Below are 14,247 nucleotides of genomic sequence, written 5' to 3'. Positions count from 1 at the left end.
CTCGCTTTTAATGTCCACACAGTGAGGTGCAGCAGTTCCGCGATGACGTGCGCAACTCCCCTCAGGTGAAGTTTGCTGTTCAAGCGTTTGCTGCAGTCAGCAGCAACAACTTTGTGCGTTTCTTCAAGCTGGTGAAAAGAGCTTCTTATCTGGCCAGCTGCCTCCTGCACCGGTACTTCAATCAGGTCAGAAACTCACTCAGAAATAGTCAGCTTGTATAAAATGTTTTCTGGTGTATTTTTGTTTTTGCTGTTTAACTGTAAAAAAAAAAATTAAAAAAATAATGATTTAATTAGGATTTTATTTTACCCAGTTTGTATAGGAGAAGTATTACCTGGGGACCTGTAAATAAAAGATTACACCCTGCACGCATCACAGTTGTGCAAGATAAACGAAGTAGGGCTGTAGGCTGTAATCGACCAAAATAATTCTTGGTCGACTGAAGCCATCTAATGTTTTGCACTGAAATGAATAACACACTACAGGCTGTCAAAATTAATAGGAGGAATATTATTTATATAAAACAATTGTTTTGTCATGTTCAATAATCCTTTTGCACTGTACACAGTGGCGGCGAGTATTTTTTTTTTCTGGTTCAACAACAGTGGGGCTAATCCATATTTTGGTGGGGCTCAAATAAATCCCATAATTTCTATGTGAACATATATTTAATAAAACAACATCCTCCCACCAACACTAGAAATAGGTAGGCACGCACAGAGAGGGAGAGAGAAAGAAAGAGACTGCTAGTTACATAAACAGCACAGAGGTGGATCGGAGTGAGAGGCTTAACATCCAGGGTGTCCTGGTGTATCTGATCTGTTGTTGCGGGCGGGTGTGCCTTCAGTTACGAAAAAATGATTACACTAAAACACTGAAATATGTAAATTCTGATATGTTCATATTGTCAAAACGGACGGGGCGTGTTGGCTTACTGTTTTCAGGTGATAAGCCATGTTTGATGTGGAGCCAAACTGTTGCTTCAACTTTTTTTCCATTGCCAAACTATAAAATTCTGTCACACTGCAGATGTCTCTGACATAATAGCCTTCAACAAATCACTGAACCATGTCCTTCTACTTTACAATCTATCCATCTCTAGTCAGTGGGTTGGGCTGATCCAAAATAGCAAAATCAAGAGGGTGTCCAAAGATAGACTGTTACCTGTGAAAGAGATGTGCTCTGTGAACACCCCCTTTAGAACTTGGTGCTTTCCTCCTGATTAAATTGAATTAGAGAATCGACCAATCAGAATTTTGGTGGAGCCATGCCGCATCAACTAATAAATCAACCAGGCGACTGGGAGATTACAGCCCTAAAACGAAGTATTCTTTAAACAGAGTTTACTAGAATGTATTGACATTAAGGTTTGGGATGTTTCAGTATATTGAACTGAAAGTGTCTGATCTTACACTCAGAAGTTGGACTTGAGTGACCCAGCACATATTTTCTTTTTCTTTCCATGGGATTTGAAGCTGATTACCCTTTCCAACAGTGTATTTCACCATATATTGTGAGTTTTGATTAATGCGTCCCCTGCTTCTCTCTGGTTGATGACCACATCTTGATTTTTGTAGACATTCAGGGATATGTTTTTACACCATGCTGTCGGCTCCTCTCTTTTACTAATTATAGTTATAGCACGTTTGCACTGGATTAATATTACAGATGTGCTATTCATGTAATACAGATTACCACAGGTAATATTAGTCCCTTGCAATTAGGCCATTTCTTTAAAGACCTATTATGGCATTTAATGTATATTTTAAACAGGCCTTGAATGTCTTAAAAACAATCAAAAGCTTGTTTTTTCTACATAAATTAGAAATTCAGCCTCTGGGCCATGTCTTTATTTTTACCACTTCTAACCTCCTTCTCAATGAGGGATTCTGAGGGGCGGGGGAGGCTATGATAATGAGGCTCTGTGCTGATTGGCTGCCTGAATGACGTGTAGCAGTGGAGGCACAAAGCCTCGCTCTGGCCAGAAGAAAAGCTGGTTGCGTACACTATTAAAGCGTGTCCCATGCGATGCAAGCGAGCCTTGGCGACAAAATCAATTCCATTGCTTTATTTTCTATTGGACTGTCCTAACTAGCTGCGAGTTTAGCGGTTTCAGTGTGGACAGAGAGCGTCCGATGTCACGCAGCTCGACGCGATAGTCGGACGCTCGCATGCAGTTACACGGTGTAAACGACTCCCTGGGATCTTAAACCTGAATTACGGTTCTGCGTTAAATCGATGCGTACCCTAAGCCGTAGGCTCTGCGTTGGTGTAACGCAGAACCATAAATCAGCCTTTAGCCTGAAGAGGGGAACGGTTCACCTCGTCTTCACACTAACAGTTCTTTACTCCGATTCCTCATCATTTCATTTCTTATGTTACAAGACAAATGAATCATGTTAACTGTAAAGAAATCACAACACTGAATGTTCACAAATGGCAACTTAATTGTTAAAAAAAATAAAATAACATGTATGCACTATTGCTGGCTCAAGGAAGGACCGTGCGTCTTCTGAAGGTGTCGTTGAACAGCTTCAGGTGCTTGGAAGATCTGAAACCATAAACAGAAAAAAATTACTAATAGAGCTCCGGTGTTACCTAACGGAGTAACACCGGAGCTAAGCTAAATACTTAGCCCATGCAAAGATCATACTTGTAGACAAATATAAATAACATAAAAAATGAACGTCACTTACCACTGACTCGTGTGCAGTTACCGGGTCCGTACTGTGGGCACTGATCCTTTTATGAGGGTAAGTGTCGATGCAAAACCTAATTTTTACTGTCCCTCGTTGTTCAAACAGCCACACGATACGCCGCTTCGAAACAATGACGGAAGCTCTGGCCGGCGGAGTTAGTTGTGAGCGAGGTTTCAGCAGCGGAGGAGACCGAGGCGTGGTTTGCATTTTGCTTACTTAACGAAAATGCGCAAATCTGAACAGCTCGTAAAAGTCACATGACACTGGAAGGCTCATCTGGGCGGGCTGTACAGACCCTGCAGAATTTGGTTGCTTTCCTCCTCCTCTGAGTTGGCAGGGTGAGGGGAGACCACTTTATATGTTAAGGCAAGAAAAAAACTTGTTTTTCATAATAGGTCCCCTTTAAATTCTGAAATGACTAAAAAGTGTCGTTAGTGAGAAAAATTGCCCATTCATCTTCATACCATTCACTGATGGTTTGAACAACTCATTGTTGCTGTTGTGTAATCCAGGCAAGCTTTTTCAGGTTTAACCACAGAAATATGTTTTATTTAACAAATGTTTGTACACATACAGGTCCGAGCTAAAGCACTCAAGACCCTGAACTTGGCTCACACTGTGGGTCCACGTTCAACTCCGTTCCCCATTGAGGACGTGGTTCGGATGTTAATGTTTCCCAATACTGAAGAAGCAACTGACTTCATCCAGCAACATGGTCTCAACATCAGTGACGGGTGAGTGTCACTTCTGCTTTTGGCTTCGCCTATGATTTTGTTTGGGTAGACTCGTAGCAACGTCAATGCTTCATAACTAATCACTTCTACACAGGAAAGGATAATTTAACTCACTTTTGTTCACAGTATAGTGGAGTTGAGTCGGACAGCTTTTCAGGAGCCAGATCTCTCTCTGTCTAACAAGAAGTCAGAGGTGATCCTTGCAAAGAAAACAATGCTGATTGGGCAGCTGGTGAACGGAGGCCCTCTCCCCAACCCCCCCCAGCACATCCCCGTCTGCAGCTTTGACTCCCAGAACAAGTACCGTGGAGAAGGCCCACTGGCTGAGCCTTCCTCAAACGTCATGAAAGGTAGTGGCTCCATGTAAATGATCCTGACTTACACCAACGTAAAACATGCATTGGCTAGTAAAAAAAAAAAAAGAAATGTAGATTTAGAAGCAATGACTTTGATTGGATTGACCATAATACTCCAATCATAATCAGATTAAGGCTATAGTCTGATTAAAGAGACTTCCATGTACAGAGATGCCTTAGTTTAATTAAGGTCATAATCTGAGTAAGTAATAATTATGTTAAGGCGTATGGAGTATGCCAATCGTAGTCACTTTATTAAGGCACCTTAATTAGAATATTGTCTTAATTAGATTAAAGTCCATAATCAGACTATTATTGTCCTTGTAAATGTCCTTCTTCCTTTTTTTTTTTTTTTCCTCAGCAATGCCTGAAATTGTGGATTTTACTACACCACCAAGCATCGATCAGCCGCCTCCATACGCCCAGGCCAAGGCTTTGGATGTTCCTGTTTCTTTTGGGTTGCCTCAAGCTGTTGCAGATGAGCCAGGACAGCCCAGTGAGTCGTATCACCCTCAGGCCCAAATAGCTGACTCCCACCAGCTGTTCCAGCCAGTTTTCAAACCCGAGTCTGTGAAACCACCATCACCTCCGCCTAAACCTCAGCCCGTGTACAGTGATGAGGTGAGGAAGATGTCACCGCTTATCATGCACTAACATTATTTTTGTCTCATTTCCATTGCGTTCATGTTTTTTTTTTTCTTTCATTTATTCAGGACCTCATGGCTGAGCTAAATGGTGTGATAGAAGAGGTGGTTGAAGAAGGAGTGAGGGAGATAGCTGATGCTGGCTCCAGCTATGCTACAGCTGCCCTTGCGTAAGCTCAAATTGTGCATTTGGAATACAGCAGTTGAAGAAACTGAGACATTATTCATTATGTTGATCTCACTTGCTGCCTTTTTGCTTGTGCAGGGAGAGCAGCGTGCAAGCGGAGTCACTGGTGACTCAAGTGTTGAGACAGATGTTGCATGAGATAACCACTGCAGAGGTCAAGCTGGAACAGGAGCGCATTGCAGAAGAGAAGCGCAAGCTTGAAGAGGCGAGGTTGGTTCTGCTTGCAGCCTGTTTGTAACACAGTTGTATCACAACCTTCATTTTAAAACTGAGTACATAATTAAAACTAAATTTGTACATTTAGACATCATGCATTACTGTCTCTTAATACCAAAGGTCTTTTTTTTCTTGTTTCCCTGCGTATTTGTTGCAGAAGGAGAGAAGAGCACAAGGCTTTCTTGGTTCAGTTCAGCTTCTCTCTCTGCACAGAGATCATCCATGAAGTGTTAGATGAGACCATAAAGGACACTGCCACCTCTGAGATCCAGTAAGACCTGAAAAACTCACATTATGTTGAGATTATCTTGACGTCTTCTGTCGTGGAGCGAAACTCTTGTTGGCCACTGAATTTAAATAGACTTTTTTTCTCATCAATTTTACAGGGAAGCAGTGAATGAGAAAGCAGAATGTGTAGCTAAATGCTCAGAGCTGGTCTGCAACAGTCTAATTGAGGAGACTTTGAATGCTGGCATCACTCTGCTGGTCAGCGACATCCTTCAAACTGAGTTGCAACGGATCCATAAGTACATCAAGAGGTAAATGACAAAAACTATGGTAGAAATTTCTGTTGCATCGCAGCCTTAATGGAACAAGCATAGTGTATCATTTTAACTTCTATTTTTAAAAGTATAGACTAATCCGGCGACCGGTTTGTGTGCGCCGCCATCTTGCGGCGGCGCCATTGCTGCGGTGGCCACCGCAGCGCTCTTATTGCAACCCGACGCTCTACACAGCATCATGAATAGCTGGATTGATGATGTTAGACAGTGGCCTCCCATAAGTAATGAAGGTATCTCAAATTAATGCTGATGTTAATTTATAAATAATGATTTGTTTGAGCGATAAGCGGGAAAGAATAGAGGAATAGGGAGATAAGGGAGTGTATGATTAAACACTGTGCTGACGTTAGAAGCGCGACATTTAATCATTATGGAAAGGCTACGTGATTTAAAAAAAACACCTGTTTATGTTTTGTTTTATTTTAGGTATCCAAGAATATTTCATTGATCGCCTGGCGTCCGATGACCAAAAAAAACGCAATTACAGGTCTCTAATTGAAGGGCAGAACTATCTCAGCTCCGGATGGGTCGGGCAAATTCTGCACCGCCATTTAGATGACAATCGTGTCATTTTGAGGGGATCAGTGAGACACTCGCAGTCCATCCACTCTCACCATGATGTGGACGTGCAGTCACAACTAACTTCCACAACTTGGCCATCCTCCCTTCTCACTGTTACGTTACATAAACAGTTGTTTTTTTTAAATCACGTAGCCTTTCCATAATGATTAAATGTCGCGCTTCTAACGTCAGCACAGTGTTTAATCATACACTCCCTTATCTCCCTATTCCTCTATTCTTTCCCGCTTATCGCTCAAACAAATCATTATTTATAAATTAACATCAGCATTAATTTGAGATACCTTCATTACTTATGGGAGGCCACTGTCTAACATCGTCAATCCAGCTATTCATGATGCTGTGTAGAGCGTCGGGTTGCAATAAGAGCGCTGCGGTGGCCACCGCAGCAATGGCGCCGCCGCAAGATGGCGGCGCACACAAACCGGTTGCCGGATTAGTCTATTAATTGATTTCTTAACTTACTTTTTTCCTCTTTACCAGGTGGCGTGACGTGGTAGCAGTTCGTCGTCAGCTGAAGAGACAGATGAGAGGGTTTCCAGCTGCTCCTTGCTGCGTTGACCCTCGCTTCAAACTGAATGCTCTGACCCCCAGCGCCCCTACGCAACCCTGCTTAGCAGATTTGGCCCGTGGCCTGGTCAACCTGGGAAACGCCGGCACGTTAGCCGTGTCCAGCACCAGGTTTGTTGAAGCTCAATCATTTACCTCAGTTCTATTTTCTTATTTAGCCTCACTATGTTCAACTGTGAAACATGTTTCTTGCTTTGTTAAGGTTGTTGAAAATGAGACAAAGAGCAATTCACCAGATGAAAGTCCACCACTACTATCAGCAGCTGCTTGAGTAAGTGCTGAGAAGTATGTTTGTGCTTAGATAAAATCCCTGCTGCGAAGTAGGATTTTTGACTTGTCTTTGATGTGACGTTCAGGGAGACTGCGTGGAAGCCACTCAACCTGCCGGCGCTGGTGACAGAAAATATCCCCGATCCACAGGAACGAATCTTTTGGAAAGCTCTCCTCCTCCTACCTGGTGATGATGAAAGTGTAACCAGCATGGCAGACAGGTGTTTGTTTTTTGTTTTTTTCCAATTAAAAAAAAAATATATATATATATATATATATATATATATATATTAGGGATGCAACGGTTCTCGGTATAAAACCGAACCGTTCGGTTCGCCCTCCACGGTTCAATACGCCCATGTGTGCCGCGGATTTTCGGTTTTGCCATTCATTTTGCATTAATGCTTTACAATCCGCGTGTTTTTGTGCCTGTCAGTTGCTGCAGAACAGCGCTCTGCGAGTCACTGCTGTAGCTCCGCCCACTCACAACCTCACACAGAACAGACACGGAGCGGGGGAGTTGAGAAAAAAAAGTTTGAAGAAGCGCCGGCTTCATTCAAATCTCCGGTGGCATCATTTCGGTTTCGCTGTTGGTTACAACGACGGTGGAGTGAAAACAGTTAACAAAGCTTTTACTGTCTGTAATCATTGCTTGAGAGCGGCTAGTGGAAGATCAGAGTCTCCGCCTGGTCAGTGAAATGTTACACTGAGCAGGCGGAGACGGCTCTGATCGGGCCGGTTTATTTACAGGAAGGAAACGAACAGCTTTACAGTCATAAACAAAGGCAGACTCCAACTCTAACGTCTCGGGCAAAACTCCCCCAATAATTAAATTAAAACACCTGGAAAAAAACCCGAGGTTCAGCCCTCCCTCCCTCTGCCACCACCGGCTCCTTCATGACATCACGTGCATTACTGTGACCGGCAGAGAGACGAGAGAATTCAGGCTGATCTCCCCAACTTTAACTCTCCCATATCAGGATCAAGCTACAATATTTTGTAATATTGTAATAATTATAATTATAATAATTTACAATATTTTCGCGGAGGGAAACCGTCCTCCGCTCGCGTCGGACGGTTCACGCCCATATATTTCTGATAATGTACCTCGTCGGGCATTATCCCTTACGTATTTAGTAGTGTAAAATGTACTTACTGTACTGAGTTGTCAAGATTAAGAGGCTGTTGACTATAAAGAATTATAGTAATTTACATTTTGAAAAGTGATGAGAGAAATAAACAGATAATTTTGGGAAAAAAAGCTCTCTTCATGCACATAAAGGCTGATTTATGGTTCTGCGTTACACCAACGCAGAGCCTACGGCGTAGGGTACGCGGCGACGCACACCCCTACGCCGTAGGCTCTGCGTCGATTTAACCCAGAACCATAATTTAGGTTTAACTTAAACCGAAACCGAACCGAAACCGTGGCCTAAAAACCGAAACCGAAACCGAACCGTGGGCTACCTGAACCGTTGCACCCCTAATATATATATATTACGGAAGAGTATTAGGGCTACTTAAAAAAAAAAAAAAGAATTCTGAGAAAAAAGTCAGAATTCTGACTTTAATCTCAGAATTCTGAGAAAAAAGTCAAAATTCTGAGAAAAAAGTCAGAATTCTGACTTTTTTCTCAGAATTCTTTTTATTTTTTTTAAATGGCCCTAATACTCTTCCGTAATATATATATATATATAAAAAAAAAATATATATATATATATATATATATATATATATGTATATTTTTTTTTTTTTATGTTCCTTTCATATCAATATCAAGGTTTTACTGGTTCTGGTTACTCAGTGCATTTTGTTGAATACTTCCAGGATACTGTCAGACTGGCTTGAAGTGAAATTTGGTGGTAACAAGGAGCCAGAGGAGCGGCAGGACTCCACCCTGCAGACACTCTGCATCACCAGTACACTGGTGGAGAGAGGACACCATGTTCATAAAGTTCACATTACTGTCAAGGTCAGATCAGATGACCACTAACATTTTATTAATGGATTTTCACAATAAATACCTTCAGGTCATTGAGCAAATTCAGCAAAGGCCTTGGCAAAGATATTTTAAATGTTTGATAAACTTCATGAGGAAGGAAGTGTTATCACACCGTATTTGTTTCAAACTGACTAAATTGTCATTTGGTCTTTAATCTTCTCAGGTTGACCCTTTTTTCTGAAGTTTTAATGTTATCTATCTTCAGTTTAACTCCATGTCTATAGCCGTTCTTTTATTTACCAGTGATTAAAACAAAGCTTTAGTTGAAGGTCTGTCTTTTAAATCTATTATCGTGTAAAAGTGTGGCCTCTTCCTTGATGTGCTCCAGGCGTCCCGAGGCCCCCTGACTGAAGACGGTCTGCTCAAAGTGGAGGAGTGTAGCGAGCTTCAGGGGACAGGAGCCCTCGTCCTGTTGCTCCCCGCTCTGTCCTTCGTGGAGCCGGGGCCTGAGGAGCAGGATGTTCCTCTGCTGTCAGCCCTGCTTCAACTCAGACAGCTGCAGCAGGCCAACACCTGGCACTGTCCTCTGCCTCTGGTCATCTTGGTGCCGGGGCCTGGCAGCGGCACCGCTGACACGCAGAAACTTGAAGAAGGTAACAGTTAGGTTCTAGGTTAGGTAGAAATAGGGCTGTAGTTGGTGGAGTTTAAGATTTAAGTACGGTAATGCTCACTGGTAGAAATGCAAGATGAGGCGTTCAGATAGGTTCTTATAAAGGTTGCAGGTTTGTGCAGTGCAATTATGCCAAAATGTGTTAAATGTCATCTTTCCTTGTGATTGTCTTTTGTCTTTTAGCCTTGATGCTGCACACACTGATGAAGGAAGGCCTCATATCAGCGTACGCATTCGTCTTCATACCAGAAATCACAAGTGACATGCAGGGGTCCAAACAGGTATGACTCACAGATTGAAAGAAACATCTGGTTGTCTTCTTCAGCATCTCACATTTGTGCAACTTCATTGTTTAGAATTATTTTCGCGTCCCTGTTGTTTTGTCATCATTTTGTCTGCATAGTGGGCTGTTTTTAGTGAAATATCTCCTAAAACCTGCAGTGTAGTGAGTTGAGACAGATCACCAAATGGAAATGGTTCATGATCTTGACTTGATAAAAATAAATCCTCAGACTTATGCGCTGTAAGAACTTTAAATGAATGAAACTGATTTGCCTTGTCAACATGTTAAGTGAATTAAATTCTTGAATGAACGATGTGGTGAGTGTTTTCTCTTTACTTTTAAGCCTTTTTGTCTGTCTTCGTGTCATCCATGTTCACTTTTGTTTTCTAGCCTCTGATGTTATTCTTAAAACATTTGCTGACAGACCTTCAACCCTCTTCTTTTCCATCTGTGCTCTCTTGCATCTCCAGCTGAGCCAGGCTTTGTGTTGGCTTTTGGCCCAGGCTCCACCACCCTTCCCACTCACGTGCCAAACCCTGGTGCAGCTTATCGAAGCAGGATTGAGTCGCGAGTTCAATCCTCGAGTCTATGCCAATCGCCAGGAACGAGCCGGTGCACACCTGCCATCCCAGGACCCAGCACCTGTCATCCAGCTGTACAATGCAGTCCTGGATCATATTGCTAACAACGTTGCCTCCCAGGATCTCTGCGGACTTTCCTGGCCCCCGGGTGAATTCTCCCACCCTCATAGTCATGATTTTGTCCCTCATCTGGCCTGGAACTCTGCTCAGCATCTGGCCTGGCTTCGTGAAGCCATCCTCAGCCTGCAGCTGCCAGAGTGGGAGCAGCTATCTACAACAGGTTAGTGACTGACACAGGTTTGTGTTTACTGCCTAGTTATGTTATGTTAATAACAACTTCTCACCTCCTTTATCCAGACTCGTGGGCAGATCTCTGCTCCTCTATCTTTTGTTACGCTGCTCGAATCCCTGCAACGCATTACAGTCAGCCTCTCCTATTGTCACGGCTAGACAACCTTTTGGAAAAGGTCAAACTTAAGGTCCGGTTTAACCGAACTCCGGGATCCAAAAGGACCACTAGAAAAAGTGGAATTGGAGTGCAAAATGAACATGCGGCCTACAGTCAGATTCCCTGGGATGATGTGCTTGTGATCTGCATAGACCACAAGCTGAAAGACTGGCAGATACCAAGACAACCTGTATGTGAAGGTGAGGATATTCCTACCAGGGTTTGTTTATAGAAACTGATATTTAGTTATGATTTAAAGTTGCCTCACAATGACCTGTACTTGTACTTGTTTATCGTGTCGTTTTAGATGCTGTGACGGAGGATGGAGAGATCTTGGTTTACTTCCCCACTGACTCACTGAAGGGTTTCCAACCACCTGAAGAGTGGACTGAGGCTGTTAGACAGACGCACAAAGAGAAGCAGCAACAGAACGATGGGTAAGATGGTTTATCAAGCTTCAGAAAGCATTCTTCCTATATCTTGCAGCTGTGGAGTGGGAAGGTGAATCATACAGGTATACAGTTTGTAACTGAACTATACGTTTCATAGGGTTTGTTCTGACCTTTTGAAAACATTTGAGTGAATCTAAATTTTAAATGTACATTTTATTACCCACAGGTGCAATAATAATCTCTATCATGAGCAGACAACTGTGTCATGTCGTGTCTTTTTAGTTATCCAGCTTCTCCTGCTTTTGCCTTCCCTTAGGTTAAGCACAACTGCCTGTGCTCCTTCTGACAATTTCTCTGTCAGACAAAAGTTGTTCCCCAGTCGAGTGGAGCCTGTTACGGCACCAAAAGCCCCACTAGACATCACACACACTCCCACAGCACAAGAGCTGCTGGCCCACAAAGTCCTCCAGAGCATAGAGGAGGAGAAAGCTGAAAGTCAGAGGTATGTTTACATCACTGATGATAGGATTTAGCTTTCATACTTGTAGAAGATGCTGTGATGGACATTAGCAAAGATGTTTTTGTGGGGGAAAAAAGGATCTAATACTTGTGTATAAACACATTTTCATTACCCGGTGACTTCAATATCTGAGTAAGTGAATTAAGGGCCAATCCCAATGTTCACCCTACTCACTACCACTAGCCCTCACCCACTACCACTTCACCCTCAAAATGAAGCCACAAGGGGTAGGGCTTTGTAATCTTCCCTAGGGATTGGGACACCACTTGCTACGTCACTGCGTGGTTTACGTTCGGGTACGTAAGCGACTGCGTAGTTACGTTTGCACATACGTCACACCATATCAGGAAGCCGAGAGCTAAAAGCTGTTTTAATTTCCGCTGTAGCGCTGTTAATATGCCACTTAAGTTTAATATTTTTTCAGGCGTAAAAGTAACCATTAAGATCCCCAACCTGGGCTCAATTTATCCAAATAACGCCTGTTAAGAAATTTGCTCCGATGTTTTCGGGGATGAGAAGAGCCGCCGGCTCGGGAGAACAGCAGCAGCTCACGGCCGGAGTACAGACGTGATCGCCGGGTCGACCTACGCCGTCGTCCCGGGGAGAAAGTGATCCAACGAACTGACCTGCAGCTCTGTGGCTGAAATAAATCGTTTAGGAAGATAAATGTTGGTTTAATAGATGAAATCTAACAGTTGTAGCTGCCACATTAGTTTTTCTGAATATAAAGTGAAGCAATAAAAAATACAATATATTATAAAGTGATAATAATATAAAGTGAAATTTTCTCTGGCCCTCCAGAAGTTGCGAAGTTTTTTCAGATCTCGCCAGAATAACGGCTGATTTATGGTTCCGCGTTAAATCGACGCAGAGCCTACGGCGTATCCTACGACGTAGGTTACACGGCGACGCGCACCGTACGGCGTGCGACGCCGCGTAACCTACGCCGTAGGCTCTGCGTTGGTGTAACGCGGAACCATAAATCAGCCTTTATTCTGGCGACATCTGAGAAGACAACGCAACAACGAGCAAGCGAGTGATTATGTCCATTCACTGAGTGAATATTATGAAAGTAAAATATATATTTCTCGCTAGAAATGTAATCAAAACGCATTTTTATGCAGAAACTAACTCAAAATTCTGATTTTATTCACTAAAAATGAGAAATGTCCGCCATGTTTTTTTGTTTGATTCAGTCTGAAAATGACGACGTAAAGCATTCTGGGAAATTTTCTCTAGCCCTCGGTCAGCAAGTCAGCATCTGAAATCCCTCGCTCTTTAGGGCTAGATTCATACCCCCTACCCCTCGTTATGCCCACTACCCCTACATGCAAAGAGGAATTGGGACACCACTACCCTCACGGGAACGTGCAAAATTTAGGGGTAGGGCTGAAAAGTAGGGCTAGGGGGTGTATTGGGACTGGCCCTAATATAGCAGCACTCTAAAATAAAGAATAGGCAGTAAGACTCGACTTATTGAATTATCCTTTGCATGCAAAAGGTTCAAAACGTACATCTCAAGTTTCAATTCAGGAGTGACACACATTGCAGCCGTTTTATAGAACACAGCTGGGGGTTCTTAAGACAAAATTACATGCAGTTCCCAAAAAAACCTCTTTGCAGCTGTGTTAGACAGCTAAACCCAGACTGCACAGACACAGTACTGTTCTGACCTGAGTGGACTCGTGATGAACTCAGAGTTACTGGAAATTATCCATCACAGAAGTGGACATGTATGATAATCTTTTACCTCCATGCAGGAGCATGGAAAAGCTTCAACATTGGCTGGATGGTGAACCGTTGGAGCACTTGTCCATACCACTCTTCATTCCATCCTCCACACTGCTCTCCATGCCCACAACCATCAAGTGCTTAGCCACAGACAAGACTCAAGAAGCTGCTTCCACAGAGGTATGACATGATCCCTGATGTCCCACAAGGATCCAAGAACAAATTATGTTGTCAGCAAGTGGCCAGTTCTGTTGAGCTTCATACACAAGCTACACTTGGTGTTCAACAGATTGTACTTTGATTGTATTTTATTTAGAAAAATACAGCATTACTCCACTGTCATTTCCTTAACTTTGCAGAAGGCAGGGCCTGAAGAGCTGTCGGACAGAGCAGTTTGGCCCAAGGTTGCTCCTGTGTCAATGGCACTGCGGCTCAAGGATCTGCAGCGACGGATACTGGCAGACCAAGAGGAAGAGCTAGCCTACAGAATGAAGCTGAGTGGTCTGCTGAGTATTGTGGATGACTGACAATCTGCTTACTGGGCATATTTTTTTAATTTTTGATCCTTTGAAATAAACGTACAAACCTCTCTCATCTGAGACATCTTCAACTGCGTTATAATCAAATTTTTGTGTTTGGTTTAGTTTTACACTGACTTTGGACGCAAGACTTTAGATTAAGTGTAATAACTTATATATAGTTTAGTTTTTATTTTATTTTTTAACTTGAATATAGCCTGTTTCTCAGTGTGTTGAATGATAACCAAATTATCTTGTTTTTGATTTTAATTGGTTTGAAATATATTTGTTAAATTAGATAGTTTGAATTATGGCTTAATTTTTATCATATCTTGTCTTTGTTC

The 14,247-nt window shown here is 42.6% G+C and overlaps 1 protein-coding gene across 1 annotated transcript in view; it reads left to right on the top strand.

Moving 5' to 3' along the window:
- Positions 1-14,247, top strand: part of mcm3ap (minichromosome maintenance complex component 3 associated protein) — a 21,828-nt gene extending 7,581 nt beyond the window's left edge. Inside the window, exons 9-28 of the mRNA XM_061723861.1 lie at positions 23-185; positions 3,276-3,433; positions 3,560-3,783; positions 4,151-4,410; positions 4,503-4,603; positions 4,699-4,830; positions 4,994-5,107; positions 5,223-5,375; positions 6,462-6,659; positions 6,751-6,819; positions 6,905-7,039; positions 8,646-8,790; positions 9,149-9,413; positions 9,614-9,711; positions 10,184-10,574; positions 10,652-10,942; positions 11,050-11,179; positions 11,451-11,636; positions 13,415-13,565; positions 13,745-14,247. Coding sequence (XP_061579845.1) covers positions 23-185; positions 3,276-3,433; positions 3,560-3,783; positions 4,151-4,410; positions 4,503-4,603; positions 4,699-4,830; positions 4,994-5,107; positions 5,223-5,375; positions 6,462-6,659; positions 6,751-6,819; positions 6,905-7,039; positions 8,646-8,790; positions 9,149-9,413; positions 9,614-9,711; positions 10,184-10,574; positions 10,652-10,942; positions 11,050-11,179; positions 11,451-11,636; positions 13,415-13,565; positions 13,745-13,912 — 3,532 coding nt within the window. The 3' untranslated portion in view covers positions 13,913-14,247. The remainder of the gene's footprint in view (positions 1-22; positions 186-3,275; positions 3,434-3,559; positions 3,784-4,150; positions 4,411-4,502; positions 4,604-4,698; positions 4,831-4,993; positions 5,108-5,222; positions 5,376-6,461; positions 6,660-6,750; positions 6,820-6,904; positions 7,040-8,645; positions 8,791-9,148; positions 9,414-9,613; positions 9,712-10,183; positions 10,575-10,651; positions 10,943-11,049; positions 11,180-11,450; positions 11,637-13,414; positions 13,566-13,744) is intronic.

This window comes from Cololabis saira, chromosome 6, assembly GCF_033807715.1.
Source record: "Cololabis saira isolate AMF1-May2022 chromosome 6, fColSai1.1, whole genome shotgun sequence".
Lineage (NCBI taxonomy): Eukaryota > Metazoa > Chordata > Actinopteri > Beloniformes > Belonidae > Cololabis > Cololabis saira.
The sequence above is the reverse complement of the archived record's forward strand: the minus strand, read 5'-3'. Positions and strand labels throughout refer to the sequence as shown.